Here is an 18,495-nt window from a genome sequence, read left to right on the forward strand (position 1 = left end):
ATGGTGATTGTGAGCTGTCCACTGTGTACAGACACAATACATGGTTAGTGTAAGACGTAGCCCAGTAAAGTCGGATTGAAGATCGTCCGAGGGTCTCCAATGAGGTAGATAGTAGCTCGGGACCGCTCGAGTTGTTGGCACGATGGCTCAGTTGCCCGATTACAGTTGGGGAGAATCTGTCCCAGATTCTGGAGGTGTGCGTTTACATACTTCTGTACCTCTTGCCTGATGGGAGAGGGGAGAAGAGGGAGTGACTGGAGTCGATATATGCAGCTTACTGAAGCTGTGGGGGTTTTAGGACATGAAGGGTCTTGACCTAAAATGTCATCTACCCAGGAGCATTTACCTGCACCTCTCAATAACTCTGCACCCCAATCCTTTAAACTGTAAAGCTTCAGATGGTTTGTTTTTTAGTTTAGTTTAGAGATACAGCGTGGAGCCAGTCTCTCCGTCCCCACTGAATCCGCACCAACAAGCGATCTGGAACTAGTGCAATCCTGCACATTAGGGACAATGTACACTTCCTACTAAGCCAATTAACCTGCAGCCCTGTGCTGCTTGACATTGTAGGAGGAAACCAGAGCTCCTGGAGAAAACTCATGTGGTCCCAGGGGAAATGTACAAACTCTGCACAGACAACATCCATAGCCAGGATCCAACGGGGGTCTCTGGCGCTGCAAGGCAGAAGCCTACCACCACGCCACCATGCCTGCGCATTATTTTAGTTTGGAGATGCAGTGCGGAAGCTGGCCCTTCAGCCCATCGAATCCTCACCGGCCAGTGATGGTGCTAGCCCCATACACTAGCACTACCCTACACACACACACACTAGGGACTCGTTACAATTTTTACCAAAGCCAATTAGCCGGAAAACTTGCACGTCTTTAAGTGTGGGAGGAAACTGGAGCTCGAGGAGAAAACCCACGCAGGTCACGGGGAGAACGTACAAACTCCGCACAGACAGCACCCGACATCAGGATCGAACCCGGGTCTCCGGCGCAGTAACGCCCCTGTCCCACTTAGGAAACCTGTACGGAAACCTCTGGAGACTTTGCGCCCCAGCCAAGGTTTCCGTGCAGTTCCCGGAGGTTGCAGGTAGTGGAAGCGGGTAGGGAGACTGACAAAAACCTCCGGGAACCGCACGGAAACCTTGGGTGGGGCGCAAAGTCTCCAGAGGTTTCCGTTCAGGTTTCCCAAGTGGGACAGGGGCATAAGGCAGCGACTCTACCGCTGCCCCTCCGTGCCAAGTTTCTCATTTTCTCACTTCTATGTAGACGTGCGCACGCAGACACACACACACACACACAACCAAGCCGCTCTACAAACATTAAATAAGCTCCTCAGATCTCCAGAGGGCTAAACAAGTATGGAAGACTCAAACACAGTAGTTCAAAAAAAGCTGAGAACACATGCAAGTCAATTTATGGAGGTTTTGATCCAACAATAGCAGATTTTGGCAGCGTTGCAGAAACCTCCCGTGAATCATCTGTAACAAGCAGTCTTATTCTGCTTGATAAGTGGGTAGCCGGGCTCCAGCCAAGTTAGCATGCACACTGGATATAGCCGTACATGGCTTGTTATCATTAGGCTCGATAGATAACACTTAATGGTCCATAAAAGAACATGACCAGTTTTGGTATTACTTGGGATGAAGGCTATTTAGTCACAAAGTTAGGCACTAAATGCTGGACTGCTTCGAACAGTACGGGTGTCAGGGGTTATGGGGAGAAGGGGGTTAGGAGGGAGAGAAAGATCAGCCATGATTGAATAGAAACATAGAAACATAGAAATTAGGTGCAGGAGTAGCCCATTCGGCCCTTCGAGCCTGCACCGCCATTCAATATGATCATGGCTGATCATCCAACTCAGTATCCCGTACCTGCCTTCTCTCCATACCCTCTGATCCCCTTAGCCACAAGGGCCACATCTAACTCCCTCTTAAATATAGCCAATGAACTGGCCTCGACTACCTTCTGTGGCAGAGAATTCCACAGATTCACCACTCTCTGTGTGAAAAAAGTTCTTCTCATCTCGGTTTTAAAGGATTTCCCCCTTATCCTTAAGCTGTGACCTCTTGTCCTGGACTTCCCCAACATCGGGAGCAATCTTCCTGCATCTAGTCTGTCCAACCCCTTAAGAATTTTGTAAGTTTCTATAAGATCCCCTCTCAATCTCCTAAATTCTAGAGAGTATAAACCAAGTCTATCCAGTCTTTCTTCATAAGACAGTCCTGACATCCCAGGAATCAGTCTGGAGAACCTTCTCTGCACTCCATGGCAATAATGTCCTTCCTCAGATTTGGAGACCAAAACTGTATGCAATACTCCAGGTGTGGTCTCACCAAGACCCTGTACAACTGCAGTAGAACCTCCCTGCTCCTATACTCAAATCCTTTTGCTATGAAAGCTAACATACCATTCGCTTTCTTCACTGCCTGCTGCACCTGCATGCCTACTTTCAATGACTGGTGTACCATGACACCCAGGTCTCGCTGCATCTCCTGTGGAGTAGACTTGGTTTTAGAGATACAGCAAGGAAACAGGCCCTTCCGCCCACCGAGTCCGCGCCGACCAGCGATCCCCGCACATCAACACTACCCTGGATGGGCCGAATAGCCCAATTCTGCTCCTATTACTTCTGACCTTACGCAGCTCAGCAGGACAGGCAGCATCTCCGGAGAGAAGGAATGGGTGACGTTTCGGGTCGAGACCCTTCTTCGGACTCAGAGTTGGAGAGCAGGAGGTATCACAGAAGGGGGGGCAGTGAGAGGGGAAGAAGTTCTTCAAAGTAGGCACACCTTGAGGAGATTTCACAGTGAGGGAGACAAAACGAATGGCCGTGCTGACTCGATGGGCCGAATGGCCTCCTCCTTCACCTATTTTCTCCCACACTCCAAAGACGTACAGGTTTGTAGGTTAATGGGCTTGGTGTATGTGTAAATTCTCCCTTAGTGAGAGTAGGATAGTGTTAATGTGCGGGGATCGCTGGTCGGCGTGGACTCGATGGGCCGAAGGGCCCGGCTCCGCGCTGTATCACTAAACTAAACCAACCATTGCCTTCCCTGGGGCAGCAAAGCTGGTTGTGACATCCTTGCCCAGTTGTAAACAAATTGGGCAATTAAGACTCGATACTGGAGCGCACATAATTAAAGATGAAAAATTAAAGTTCGTGCATCCTTCAAATGAAAGTCACTTTGAAGTGAATACTTCTTAAAGGCACTGAAGTCTGTTAGTGCCTGGTAACAGTGTTTACAGCTAACTTGTCAGTAACACTTTTTGGCTTCTGCCAATACAGGGACTTCAAAAGGAGATTGTTTTCTGCAATAAGATCTCAAATGCAAGAGCAAGAATCCAAAGTGAAGGCTGCTACTGGGGAGGGGAAGAGAAGCTCATACCCATCACATGGGGAAAAGACCCAAGGCTGGATATAGACACACACACACACAATGCTGGAGTAACTCAGCAGGTCAGGCAGCATCTCTGGAGAAAAAGAATGGGCGACGTTACGGGTCGGGACACTTCCTCCGACTGAACTTGCCCAACCCACTGAGGGAAGGGCCTGTCCCACTTGGCCGTCATTTACACATCACATCGAGACGACAGATGGCACAATGGGCTAAGTGTTCGGCTGGCGACCGGAAGGTAGCCGGTTCGAATCCCGCTTGGAGTGCATACTGTCGTTGTGTCCTTGGGCAAGACACTTCACCCACCTTTGCCTGTGTGTGAATGTGTGCGAGTGATTGGTGGTGGTCGGAGGGGCCGTAGGCGCGGATTAGCAGCCACGCTTCCGTCAGTCTGCCCCAGGGCAGCGGTGGCTACAGAAGTAGCTTACCACCACCGAGTGTGACTGAGGAGTGAATGAATAATGCGATGTAAAGCGCCTTGAGTATTCTAGAAAGGCGCTATATAAATCCCATCCATTATTATTATTATATGTAAATTAGGTTGACGCGTCGTGACACACGACGTCGCGCGCATATCATGCGTCACCACGCGATACACGTGCGACGTCGGGACGCCAGCATGCGTTGCCAATGCATCAGCGCGCGGAGACGATATGTCACGCAGATGGCGCGCGAGGATTTTATTACACTACGAAATCCTGGAGCGCCGTGCGATACCGCGCTCCACCGCATAAGATTCCACGCCTCACCATGCGCAATGCTAGCATCACCCACACGGCCCCAGGTGTCATGACGCATCGACCTATTTTACATATGGCGCGTAAATGAGACGCAAATGGCAGCCAAGTGGGACAGGCCCTTTACTTCACTTTGTGTCTATCTTCTGTATATGCCCGACCTGCTGAGTTACTCCAACACCAAATCTATCTTCGATTTCAATCAGCATTTGCAGTTCCTTTCTACACGGTAAAAGCAGGATTATTTATTTTGCCCTTGTTTAAAATATCTAGCCAAACACAGAGATATTATCAATTACATCCAACAGTCTGAAGAAGGGTATCTACACAAAACGTCACCTATCCATTTTCTCCACAGATGCTGCCTGACCCACTGAGTTACTCCAGCATTTTGTGTCTACCTTTGGTATAAACCAGCATCTACAGTTCCGTTTATTTACAGCCAACAGTAATGCTGGCTGAATATTAACAACTGAAGGATAACACAGTCCCACAAGGTTACTAATTATTTCTAATCAAGCAACTTAATTAAAAACAGGTGCGTGTGCAATATTCAGCAGTTTCTCTACCAGTAACAGCCATTTTACCCTGAACATTCCATTGCTAATTCAAGCTCGAAATGTTACTCTTTTAATTGGCATTTTGCTGTATTTACTCTTTAAGTTTCAGCTGCTGCACGAGGGTTTGATAATGGTCGCCCTGGGACCATGCACCAATGTTGACCTCAACTGGCCATTTTAAATGCTGCCAAGCTCAGTCAATTTATTAGCTATCGATGCAGATTAATTCAGCAAAAAGACTGTTCTGCAACATCACCATTGTGGCTGAAGTCATCTTAGGGAGAGTCTTGCAATGTGGAAACACACCCTTCGGCCCAACTTGCCCCGACGGCCAACATGTCCCATCGACACTAGTCCCATCTGCCAGTGTTTGGTAAATATCCTCTAAACCTGTCCTATCCATGTACCTGTCTAAATGTTTCTTAAAGGTTGCAATAGCCCCTGCCTCAACTACCTCCTCCGGCAGCTCGTTCCATGCACAAGCATATGCCCCGTCCCACTTAGGAAACCTGAACGGAAACCTCTGGAGACTTTGCACCCCACCCAAGGTTTCCGTGCGGTTCCCGGAGGTTGCAGGTAGTGGAAGCAGGTAGGGAGACTGACAAAAACCTCCGGGAACCGCACGGAAACCTTGGGTGGTGGGGCGCAAAGTCTCCAGAGGTTTTCCGTTCAGGTTTCCTTAGTGGGACAGGGGCATAACATGTAATCACTAGACTAGGGGTGGGGAACCTGCGGCCTTAAGGCTGAATGCGGCCTACTAGGCCATTAACTGCGGCCTTTTGAATGAATCCAAATTTTGTAGAACTAATCCTTTTATTTTTATAAATATGGTATTTATTTGTCCTTTATTATTTTTTATTTTAATCTTAAAACGTATTTAAAATACCAAAGAGTAAAAGAAGATTCAACGAAATAATTCTCCCCGACTGACTTCCACAATTAAAACATTAGCAAGTCATGAGGGCTATTTTAACACCTGATTTAGCTCTAATGCGACTGGACTCTAGAAAGCAGTCACAACAAATCATTAAAAGGTTAGTTATCTTTAGAATTAACAACATTTTTCATTTTCTTGAAGTTAGTACATAGTAGTTCGATTTTGACAAAATAATGTACATTTTGAAGTATGTCTACAAAGCTGTACTGAGAACAAATTCCACCAGCCTGGCTGTGTGGTCATTAAAAAATACAATACAATACAATACAATACAATTGAAGTTTCTTGGCTTTGTTAGATTACAGCTAACTTAATGTGGCATTCCAACATGGAAAGGTTCCCCACCCCTGCACTAGACTGTATTGGTTTCAAAAGACAATAGATCAGTCAGCTCAATAACCAGAGTCAGGAAAATGACACAGAGGGCAGGAATGGCTTATATCAGGCAGAATCGCTGGAGAACATGGATAGTTGGCATTTCGGGTCAGGGACCCTTCTTCAGTCTGATTCAAAGGACCCAGAGTGCTGGAGTAACCCAATGGGTCAGGCAACATCTCTGGTGAACATGAAGGGTCCCAAGCAAGACATCACCTGGAAAGGAAAAGGCGTGGAAAGGCAAAATGCTGGAGTAACTCAGTGGGTCAGGCAGCATACCTAGACTATATGGATAGGTGATATTGACAAGTTGGGACCCTTCATCAGATTGATTGTAATGAGTGGGGCAAGAGAGAAACTGGAGGAGCCAAGGGCAAACACTCTGAAGAAGGGTCTCGACCCGAAACGTTGCCCATTTCCTTCGCTCCATAGATGCTGCCTCACCCGCTGAGTTTCTCCAGCATTTTTGTCCACCTTCTCGGTCTGAAGAAGGGTCTTGACCCAAAACATCACCCATTCCATGCCTCCAGCTCCAGAGATCTTCGGCAGAGTTCCTCCAGCTTTTCGTGTCCATCTTCGGTTTAAACCAGCACCTGCAGTTCCTTCCAACGCAAACCAGGGTCGGAAACAGATGACTTGGGACAGGGTGGTTCCCCGTTAGGTCAACTTGCTGGTTATAGAGAGTGAACCTAGAACCCATGCGTTGATTTAAAGGGCACAGCGACTGACATTACCTCTGTGAATGCATTTGGCCATGTTGGTCCTGCAGAGGGTTTGGCATCCAGAGTATTGGCACCTAGCAGTTGACAAAGTTAACGGCATCAAGCAGGGAGTTAATGGTGTGGTCCTGAGGGAGCTATTACTGGGTGAGAAAACTTAGAGGACATCCAACACCAACTGGAGACGGGCACCAGATCAAATCCTTGTGGAACGTTTAACCTCACACCGCGGCACACTGCCTGGATGCACATGCAGTATTGCAGCAAAAAGTGCTGGAGGAACTCAGCGGATCAGGCAGCATCTGCGGAAGGTAATAGACAGATGATGATTTGGGTCGGGACACTTCAGACACTACCAGATGTTTAAAGACGAGTCCCAATCCCAGAATGATGTCCGTCCCATCATACCCTCCGCTGATGCTGCCCAACCCACCGAGTTCCTCCAGAACTTGTGCATGCACCTGCATTCTCTTGCATTTCCATGCAGTATTGCATAGCTGGTTAAAGCAACAATTTTTTGCCCAATTGTCACCCATTCCTTCTCTCCAGGGATGCTGCCTGTCCCGCTGAGTTACTCCAGCATGTTGTGTCTACCAACAAAAACGTGTGGGGAGGAACTGCAGATGCTGGTCTACACTGCAGATAAGACACAAAATGCTGGAGTAACTCGGCGGATCAGGCAGCGTCTCTAGAGAGAAGGAATGGGTGGCGTTTTGGGTTGAGGCCATTCTTCCTGTAGAACTTTTATAACGTTAAGGGCACAGAAAACTTTAGTAAGCTTCTTCATAGAAGGAATAATACTGAGGGCAAAGGAACCATTATAGCCACACATACTCATGTTAAGTCTTCAGGGAGACACATCTGGATATGTCCGAGTAGCAGCCATCAACGGTTATCACTATACATTGTTTAGTTTAGAGATACTGGCCCTTCAGCCCACCAAGTCCCCGCCGATTAGCGTTCGATGCACACTAATACCATCCTACAAAAATTGTCAAGTATGACAGGCCCTTAAGGCAGCGACTCCACCTCTGTGCCACCGTGCCAGACTCAATAGACAATAGGTGCAGGAGTAGGCCATTTGGCCCTTCGAGCCCGCACCGCCATTCAATGTGATCATGGCTGATCATCCCCAATCAGTACCTCGTTCCTGCCTTCTCCCCATATCCCCTGACTCCGCTATCTTTAAGAGCCCTATCTAGCTCTCTCTTGAAAGCATCCAGAGAACCTGCCTCCACCGCCCTCTGAGGCAGAGAATTCCACAGACTCACCACTCTCTGTGAGAAAAAGTGTTTCCTCGTCTCCGTTCTAAATGGCTTACTCCTTATTCTTAAACTGTGTGGCCCCTGGTTCTGGACTCCCCCAACATCGGGAACACGTTTCCCGCCTCCAGCGTGTCCAAATGGTTAATAATCCTAGGAACACAAAAAATCTGGAGATACTCAGCAGGTGCGGCAGCATCTATGGAGCGAAGGAAATAGGCAACGTTTCGAGCCAAAACCCTTCTTCATATAATCCTATGTTTCAACAGCATCCTACACCCTACACTAGGGCCAATTTTTACATTTATACCAAGCCAATTAACTTACAAGCCTGTACGTCTTTGGAGCGTGGGAGGAAACCGAAGATCTCAGAGAAAACCCACGCAGGTCACGCGGAGAACGTACAAACTCCGTACATGCAGAACCCGTAGTCGGGATCGAACCCGGTTCTCCGGTGCTGCATTCGCTGTGAGGCAGCAACTCTACCGCTGCGCCACCGTTATGTCCGCCCTGAACTAAACTTGTGTGCAAGTGTGAACGAGTATTAGGCGGGATGAATGTTTCAAGCTGCCACAGGGTTGCAGGCATGTTCTGCTGGGTGGAAAATACCATCACTCATATTCAGTTTATTTCTAGTTTGTTTATCATTGTCACATGTACAGAGTTACAGCAAAAAGCTTTTGTTTGCCTGTGATTCTGACAATTACAAGATTCTACGTAACTACAATCAAACTGTCCACAGTTTACAAATACAGGACAAAGGGCAAAACATTTAGTGTAAGTCCAGTAAAGTCCAAACAAAGACACTTCAGAGGTCTCCAATGAGGTAGATCGGACGTCAGGACCACACTCTAGCTGGTGAGAGGACGGTTCAGTTGCCCGAGAACAGTTCAGTTAATGTGGAAGACACAAAATGCTGGAGTAACTCAGCTGGTCAGGCAGTATCTCTGGAGATTATGGATAGGCGATATTTCGGATCGGAACTTCATATTCTCCAGAGACGCTGCCCAACCCGCTGGGTTACTTCAGCACTTTGCGCCCATTGAATCCGTCTGTATAACGCCCCTGTCCCACTTAGGAAACCTGAACGGAAACCTCTGGAGACTTTGCGCCCCACCAAAGGTTTCCGTGCAGTTCCCGGAGGTTGCAGGTGGTTGCAGGTAGTGGAAGCAGGTAGGGAGACTAACAAAAAAACCTCCGGGAGCCTCACGGAAACCTTGGGTGGGGCGCAAAGTCTCCAGAGGTTTCCGTTCAGGTTCCCTAAGTGGGACAGGGGCATAAGGGTCCAACACAAAACGTCACCAATCCATGTTCTCCAGTGGTGCCGGCTGACCCATTGAGTTACTCCAGCACTTGTGTCCTTTTGGATTAAATCAGCATCTGCAGTTCCTCGTTTCTACAAATACATGGCTTGCCAGCTGTCAAGTCCAGCAGCCTTTATAATTATAGCTGAATAATTAGTGCTGGGTCCCATTCATTAATTACGACCGACAGTGGTGGTATAATGCAGCAGAAAGTAACTTCAAGTCTGCTCCGGCAACCAGCTACTACTCCTGCCTCAGGAGCACTCTGTACAAAGATTGCTCACTCCCCAAAGAGAGACACAAAAAGCTGGGGTAACTCAGCGGGACAGGTAGCATATACTGGAGAGAAGCACTGGGCGACGTTTCGGGTCCAGACCCTTCCCTTCTCTCCAGAGATGCTGCCTGTCCCGCTGAGTTACTCCAGCTCTTTGGTTTAAAATCAGCATCTGCAGTCCCTGTCTGCACATCTTGCTCATTCCCCAGGTGATTTCTATTCTTCCCACATTCCCAAAAGGTGCTGGTTGATAGCTTCATTGGCTACTAGTAATCAGTTTAGTTTATTGTCACTGTTTGCCATGTAGTTATTTGTGGGTGGAGCACCAAGGCAAATTCCTTGTATGTGAATACTTGGCCAATAAACTTACTTGACTTACGTAATGCCACGTGTACTGAGGTACAGTGAAAAACTTTTTGTTGCATGCTAACCAGTCAGCGGAAGGACAATACATGATTACAATCGATCCATTTACAGTGTATGGATACATGATAAGGGAATAACGTTTAGTGCAAGGTAAAGCCCGATCAAAGATAGTCCGAAAGTCCCCAATGAGGTGGATAGTAGTTCAGGACTGCTCTCTGGTTGTGGTAGGGTGATTCTGCTGCTAGATTCCAGCTGGGAAGAAGTTGCCCCTGAATCTGGAGGTGTATGCTTTCAGACTACTTTCCCTTTTGCCCGATGGGAGAGGGGCGAAGGGAGAAGAGGGAGTGGTCAGGGTGCGACTAGTCCTTGATGATGCTGCTGGCCTTGCCGAGGCAGCAAGAGGTGTGAATGGAGTCAATGGAAGTTTGGTTTGTGCTACTGTACAATACCCCTAGTGTAGACAGTGTAAGCAAAGATCCTATAGCAACCAAGATAGATCACTCGACGAAAAAGACGTAGTACGGTCATTGGTAATTTTCGGCCCCATTTCCGTAACCGGCTTCCGTCTCCGCACCAAAGATCCCATAGCGGAGCAAAGATACTAGTGCGGAGACGGAAGCCGGTTACGGAAACTTCCTCATAGAAATAAAAGTTCTTTGGTAAAAATCTTCTCCTCATTTTCAGAATTTTAATTTATTAACACAAACTGTTCCCCCGCAACGTTGATTACACTGCGAGTCGGGTCGGGTTACTGAAATGGATGAAAAAAAGGCCCAGGTTCCGCTCCATTGCGTACTACACATCAGCCCATTGCATTTAGCAGGAGTGGTCTATCTTGTGGTCTATAGGATCTTTGGTGTAAGGATTAGGGTGGACTTAAGGCCTAGATAGAGGGATGTGGGGAGGATGTTTCTAGTATTGGGAGAGGCTAGGACAAGAGGGCACGGCACCAAAATAAAAGGAAATACCTTTAGAGTTGAGATGAGGAATTTCTTTAGCCAGAGGGCGATGAATCTGTGGAATTCATTGCCACAGACAGCTGTGGAGGTCAAGTCGTTGGATATTTAAAAAATGGAGATTGATAGGTTCTTAATGAGTAAGGGTGTCAAAGGTTAAAGGGAGAAGGCAGGAGAATGGGGTTGAGACATGATCGAATGGCAAACCAAACATAATGGTCCAAATGGCCTAATTCTGCTCTAATTTATGGACTTTCCTGGGCAAAACAGAGAGAAGAGGTGGCAGGGATGCAAACAGGGAATGGGACTGCTGAGCTAGTATAGACTAAATGGGTCGAATGGCCTCTTGTATAAGGAAGTTAAACAGTTTTTCAATTTTACCCATCACTTCAAATATACACAAAATGTTGGAGTAACTCAGCAGGACAGGCACATCTCTGGATGAAAGGAATAGGTGACATTTCGGGTCGAGACCCTTCTTCAAACTGAGGGTCATGGGGTCGCTGGATATTTTTTAAGGCAGAGATAGACAAATTCTTGATTAGAACGGGTGTCAAGGGTTATGGGGAGATGGCAGGAAAACTGGAATTAAGAGGCCATGATTGAATGGCGGATTCGATGGGCCGAATGGTCTAATTCGACTCCTATAACTTGTGAACTTTTGAACATAGGCAAGTTCAGTTTTAAGAAAGCGAAAGAGTTTGCGTTTCCTGATATATTTCTGGAGGGGCGGGGGCGGGGGGTGTTTTTATTCTTCGTGGGCGAAAAACGTGACGGGATTCCCGGAATTGCTCAACCCCGGTTAACACAGACGAGCGGACCTCAGCCGGAGAAACACTGGCGGAGATTGTGGTTGGAACCGCGGGCCGAGCCTCCAGCATAGACTGGCCGCGCCTTCACCTTCACGCCGGGACTGAGCGCCTGCTGTCCGGCCCCGCTGCGCTACTCCAGCTTGCTGTGTGTCTATCAGCTTAACATCGCAACAGTCCACTTCATGTCAGAGAATTAAACTTCCAGCAAGGGCAGCGAGAGAATTAGTTTTTTTGGTGCACAAGCTGAAGGACCATCTATCAAGACAAGTCATCGAAAGCCTTGATGTCTAAAGGAATTTGGACAGGTCTGGCGAGACTGCCAGCGTAATTCTATCTGAAGAAGGGTTTCGGCCCGAAACGTTGCCTATTTCCCTCGCTCCATAGATGTTGCCGCACCCGCTGAGTTTCTCCAGCATTTTTGTCTACCTTCGATTTTCCAGCATCTGCAGTTCCTTCTTAAACATGTAATTCTATCGGCGTTCCGTTCTGATCCCTCTACACGTCTCAACACAAACTGCGTTTACTTTGCACGGACCGATCTTTAAAGATTCAAGCTCAGTTGACTAGCATTAGAGTCATGGAGCGTGTAAACAGGCCCTTCATTCAGCCCAACTTGCCCACCCCGACCAACATGTCCCATCAACGCTAGTCCTAATAGATAATAGACAATAGGTGCAGGAGTAGGCCATTCGAGCCAGCACCGCCATTCAATGTGATCATGGCTGATCATTCCCAATCAGTACCCCGTTCCTGCCGTCTCCCCATATCCCCTGACTCCGCTATTTTTAAGAGCCCTATCTAGCTCTCTCTTGAAAGTATCCAGAGAACCGGCCTCCACCACCCTCTAAGGCAGAGAATTCCACAGACTCACAAACCCTGCGTTTGGCCCATATCCTTCTAAACCTGCTCGGGTAACTATACTGTACTACTCAGTCTGAAACATAGAAAATAGGTGCAGGAGGAGGCCATTCGGCCCTTCGAGCCAGCACCGCCATTCATTGTGATCATGGCTGATCGTCCCCTATCAATAACTCGTGCCTGCCTTCTCCCCATATCCCTCGACTCCACTAGCCCCTAGAGCTCTTATCTAACTCTCTCTTAAATCCATCCAGTGATTTGGCCTCCACTGCCCTCTGTGGCAAGGAATTCCATAAATTCACAACTCTCTGGGAGAAAAAGTTTTTTTCTCACCTCAGTTTACATGACCTCTCCTTTATTCTAAGTGTGGCCCCTGGTTCTGGACTCCCCCAACATTGGGAACAACTCGCCCAACATTGGGAACAGGGTTCCAACCCGAAACGCCACCCATCATTTTTCTCCAGAGAATGCTGCCAGTCCCGCTGAGTTACTCCAGCACTTTGTGTCCATCTCCGGTGTAAACCAGCACCTGCAGTTCCTTCCTGTACACAAAACTGTGTATTGCGTTTGTCCGCACGTAATTGAATTCTCAACCAAGCACAAACTAGCGCGGGGGAAACTCAACGGGTCAGGCAGCATCTGTGGAGGGAAGTGGAGGGGCGACTTTTCGAGTCGGGACCCTACTTTAGACCGATGGGAATAGAGAAGGAAAGAAAGCTGGAAAATAGATCTCTCTCCCTCATTCCATCAGAAAGGTCCCGAGCCAAAACATCGCCTGTCCATTCCCCTCCACCGATGCTGCCTGGCCCGCTGAGTTCCTCCAGCGCTTTGTTTTTATTCAAGATCGCAGCACCTGCAATTCCTTTTGTGAAAAAGACACGATGCTGGAGTAACTCAGCGTGGCCCAAGGACAGACAAGGCTGGAGTAATTCAGCGGGTTATTCCAGCGCATCTTTGGAGAACATGTTCTCCATTGAGTTACTTCAGCACTGTGTCTTTCTTTGGTAAACCAGCATCTGCAGTTCCTGGTGCCTCAATTCTACCCCTTTAAGATTGCTCCGAATTCCGCTGCCCCTAAAACAATTTTCAATTGGAGCTTCAAGCGGAACTAGGGGAAAATTACTCAGCAAACGAAAGGCGGCTGGCCAGCCAGCGCGTTGATTCAACTGTTCAAGAGAGACAGAGTGAGATACAGCGTGGAAATAGGTGCGTTGACCCAATGCCCACGGCACCCAACATGCCCCAGCTACACTAGTCCCACCTGCCCGCGTTGGGCCCATATCCATCCAAACCTGCTCTATCCAGGGCGACCCATTAATGATCCCAAATGGAAGCTAAACATTTTTGTTTTCAACAAGATATACACTTTTGCCAGATATAAACACGCCAAGAATTCGTGCATTAGATTTATCCTAATAGAGAATAAATCTAGAATTGGAGTATTCGGCCGGGGACAATATACTATCCCAACCGCCCATCCCTCTTGCGAAATTGGGAATGAAAGCCATTTTTTAACCAAAGGACACGGGTTTAAGGTGAGGGGAAAGTCTGAAGAAGGGTTTCAGCCCGAAACGTCGCCTATTTCCTTCGCTCCATAGATGCTGCTGCACCCGCTGAGTTTCTCCAGCATTTTTGTCTACCTTCGATTTTCCAGCATCTGCAGCTCCTTCTTAAACAGGGGAAAGATTTAATAGGAACGCGAGAGGGGAACATTGATTAATAAGGGTGTCAGGGCAGGAGAATGGGGGTTGAGGGATAGATCAACCATGATTGGAAAGGCGGGGTAGACTCGATGGGCCGAACGGCATCACTCTGCACCTGGAACATGTGAACTTTTCACGCGTTTGTTGGGTATATGGACCAAGCTGACAGACGGGGTAGTTGAGGCAGCACGTTTAAACAGGTACATGGATAGGCAAGGTTTGGCGGGATATGGGCCAAATGCGGGCATGTGGGGCTAGCGTAGATGGAGCATTACTTGGTCCGCGTGGGCATGTTGGGCTGAAGGGCCAATTTCCATGGGACTACGACTGCCCCCGGTACTATCCCGCTTCAGGTCGAGCGACTCGAAATCTACAGACAACCTTCCCTTTAACTTGAAGCAGAGGTGATGATATAGTCGCCAAACACGAGTTACAAGTAACAGCTGTGACACTGACTGCATTAAAGCCTCGAAAGTCTGTCACGTCGAAAGTAGCCGAGAGCGTTTCATTGTTAAATTGACATAACAAGGGGACATTCTTCCTCGAAGCAACAGTGCAGGCCCACAAGAACTGGCATCCGCAAAGAACGTGTTTCCATTAACGAGACACGAATTAACCGATTTCACTGCCCAGCGAGTTAGTCCTTGGACGAGGCCCTTCGGCCCAACGTTCCCCTGCCGACCAAGATGTAGAGGAAGGAACTGCAGGTGCTGGTTTAAACCGAAGATAAGACACAAAAATGCTGGAGTAACTCAGCGGGACAGGCAGCATCTCTGGAGAGAAGGAACGAGTGATATTTCGGGTCGGGACTCTCCGACACTAGTCCCATCTGCTCACTTTTGGCCCATATAAACATTCAGTTTGATAGGTCTCGACCCGAAACGCCACCCATCCACGTTCCCCAGAGATGCTGCCTGACCCGCTGGGTTAGACACAAAAAATACTGATGTATCTTTCCTTTAAACCTCGAAACTTTTCCTAGCCGTGTACCTGCCCAGACGTCTTTTTTTTGAGACTCAAACGGTCGAGGTGGGGTGGCCAGAGCTAACACGGTGAAACAAAACGGTGTGGAGGGGGCGAGATTGAATGGGTTTGACGGGCCGAGTGGTCTGGGGATGCAAGCTGGGAGAAGCAAAGATTTGAAGACCTACACCAATTGCTACACGCACTTCCACAGAGGAGGGCATTGTCAGCGTTCCCCTCAAGTCCACACACACTCACGTTGGACAGAACTGCAGATGTTGGTTTAAACCCAAGATAAGTGACAACATGCTGGAGCAACTCAGACGGTCAGACAGCAAGCAGCATTTTGGGTCGAGACCCTTCTTCGGACAGAACGATCTCGACTCGAAATGTCACCCGTTCCCCTCATTTACATAGAAACATAGAAAATAGGTGCAGGAGTAGGCCATTCGGCCCTTCGAGCCTGCACCGCCATTCAATATGATCATCCAACTCAGTATCTTGTATCTGCCTTCTCTCCATATCCCCTGATCCCCTTAGCCACAAGTGCCACATATAACACTCTTAAATATAGCCAATGAACTGGCATCAACTTCCTTCTGTGGCAGAGAATTCCAGAGATTCACCACTTTGTGTGAAAAATGTTTTTCTCATCTCGGTCCTAAAAGACTTCCCCCTAATCCTTAAACTGTGACCCCTTGTTCTGGACTTCCCCAACATCGGGAACAATCTTCCTGCATCTAGCCTGTCCAACCCCTTAAGAATTTTGTAAGTTTCTATAAGTTATCCCCTTAATCTTCTCCGGAGATGCTGCCCGACCCGCTGAGTTAAGTTCCAGCGTTTTGTGTTCATCTTCAGATTCGAGGGGGAGCCGTTTCGGCAGCGAACGGGTGCAACCTTCGGCTGGCGAGGAGTTCTCGTGCTTCCACTTTCCACACCCCTCGGCGGTTCAAAGCTAAAAAATGGGCGCTGATACGCCCCTCTCTCCCACCACCCCCCCCCCCCCCCCCCTCTCTCTCTCTCTCTCTCTCTCTCTCTCTCTCAGAAGCAGCGTTGATAAGTAACAACTCACTTGCAACTGGGAGGATACAAAGCTCTCCTTGGCCCAGGGTTGCGCGGTTTGGCACGGCCGCGGATCTAATCGCACACAACAAGGCGAGCGATTGCAAACGGCGCCGGCAGACGCTGGGCAAAGCCCAAAGAATACTCTGCCGTCCAGATGTGAGGCTGCGAGTTATGTCGTTTAAACACAGTGCCGTCACCTCCGGATGGGCTTTAGCGTGCGTTTCTGTGCAAGTCGCTACACCATCGGTGGTTGGGAAGTAAAGGGTTTAGTAGTTGCACTGCCCGCTTGGTTTTAGTCTGGAAACGGGCCCTTCGGCCCACCGAGTCCCGGCTGCCCAGCGACACTAATTCCATCATACACACTTAGAGGGAGGGCAATTTACAGAAGGGCCAATCAACCTGCAAACCAGCACGTACGTCTTTGGGGGATGTGTGTGTGGGGGGGGAGGAAAGCGGAGCAAAAACCGACCCGGTCACAAAAGGGTGAACGTGCAAACTCCACACAGGCAGCTGCCGTGGTCAGGGTCGAACCCGGGACTCTGGCGCAGCGAGGCAGCAACTCCACCGCTGCTTCACGGTGCCGGGCAAGGAACACGGTGGGGAGGGTGTGGGGAGGTTCATGCAATCTCTCGGCAAACGCCGACTGCACCTTGCCTTTGGGCTCCAATGTATTACAACGCGTAGCGACCATCCACACACACACACAGACGGTAGAACAACATTTTAACCGGAGCAGATTGGAAGATTGAGAGGCCGGTCACCGTTCAAACAAGGGAGAGGGAGAGGGGGGGAGGAGAAGTTAACGGGAGCTACACCAGTTAAACTTCACATAGTTTGAAACATACTTTCGAACAAACACCCTCCCCCTCCCCTTGCAAGTTTGGCCAAGAATTCCAGCGGATCCGAGCAATCGACGAACACACAAACTCTTCAAAATAAATCGGGCGTGAGTCGGCGAGACTATTACACGCCACTCTGGACTTATTTCCCCCTCTCCCCTTCCTCCCCTCCTTCTCCTCTCCCCCCCAAAGTCTTACCTCTTCTTCATTGCTGTTGTTATTATTATGGTCATCAGCCTTCGTACTCATGTTTTCAACTTTCCGCTGGACTGTGTGTTGTTCGCTCGCTCGCTCGCTGCTGCTGCTGCTCGCCGTCTCTCCACCAAAAACCAAGTTCGGTCCCAAAAGCCAAAGCAGCAAAAAAAAAAAAAAAAAAAAAAAAAAGTGGGGTGGTGGGGGGAAAAAACCCCCAACGACAACAAAAGGAGAAGCGACGGGGTGTTGGTGGCGGAGAAGTTGAGACCTGGCTTCCAAGGTTGGTAGTCGGTAGAACGCCAAGTCGCGGTCCGTCTTAGAGAGCGAAGAACGGGAGAGGGGAAAAAAAAATAACACAGAATTCTCCTGCCAAGCCTCACACCAACTAAACAAATATCTATTTAAAAAAAAAACCTCACAAACCCCCTAAAGATGTTCCAAGTGTATGGGTGTGCGCTGTGAAGGTGAGCCGAGAGAGAGAGGAGATGTTAGCCGGTTTAATCCCACCCTGCTTTTTACAGCAATGCTTTTCACGTGTTTCTTATCAATTCGGGAGCTGGGATTAGTCGATGGGGGTGGGGGTGAAGGCGGCGCGATCCGAGCCGGCCCCAAACTCCACTCCTCTCTACTCCACTCCTCTCTTCTCTTCTCTTCACCTCTCCTCTCTTCTCCTCTCCTCTCCAAATTGATCGGCAAACGAGGAAGCTGGCCGGAATTTAATGTAACAATCTAGTTCAGCTGGGAGAACATCCAACCCGTTTGCGTCATGGTCTCCAATGGAAACCTCAGCGCCAATCAGACCTGCTTGTAGCACTATTTAATTGAAAAAAAAAGTTGACTTTGATGTGTTTAGTGATTGAGCCTCTTGTATTTGGACCGAGATGTTTCAAATGGGTGCACGGTTAAACTGGTCGCTTTGAGCTGCCGGTGGAGTTTAACTCCTTCACTGCTGGCGATTGTTGGTTGACGATATGTCTCTGTGTGAATCTACCCCCTTCCCCTCCCTGGGAAAGGCAAGGAGATGCAGTGTCGCCTGCCTGTCCATGTCACAGAGTGAGTGAGTCCCCCGGGGCGGCCCGGCTTCGCCAAGTGCTATTCCCACGGAGCTGATCTGTATCGAGGATATGATGTTTCCCAAACTTGTGTTTGGAATGTGTAATTCTGGGC

General features: G+C 48.7%; 1 protein-coding gene across 2 annotated transcripts in view; it reads right to left on the minus strand.

Moving 5' to 3' along the window:
- Window positions 1-18,218, minus strand: part of LOC116968128 (RNA-binding protein with multiple splicing 2) — a 94,673-nt gene extending 76,455 nt beyond the window's left edge. Inside the window, exon 1 of one of the 2 annotated variants that reach the window (XM_033014746.1) lies at window positions 17,332-18,218. In XM_033014746.1, coding sequence (XP_032870637.1) covers window positions 17,332-17,382 — 51 coding nt within the window. In that variant the 5' untranslated portion in view covers window positions 17,383-18,218. The remainder of the gene's footprint in view (window positions 1-17,331) is intronic. The other variant, XM_033014747.1, reaches the window with a different exon arrangement.
- Window positions 18,219-18,495: the final 277 nt, after the last annotated feature.

Source organism: Amblyraja radiata, chromosome X (assembly GCF_010909765.2).
Source record: "Amblyraja radiata isolate CabotCenter1 chromosome X, sAmbRad1.1.pri, whole genome shotgun sequence".
NCBI classification, from domain to species: domain Eukaryota; kingdom Metazoa; phylum Chordata; class Chondrichthyes; order Rajiformes; family Rajidae; genus Amblyraja; species Amblyraja radiata.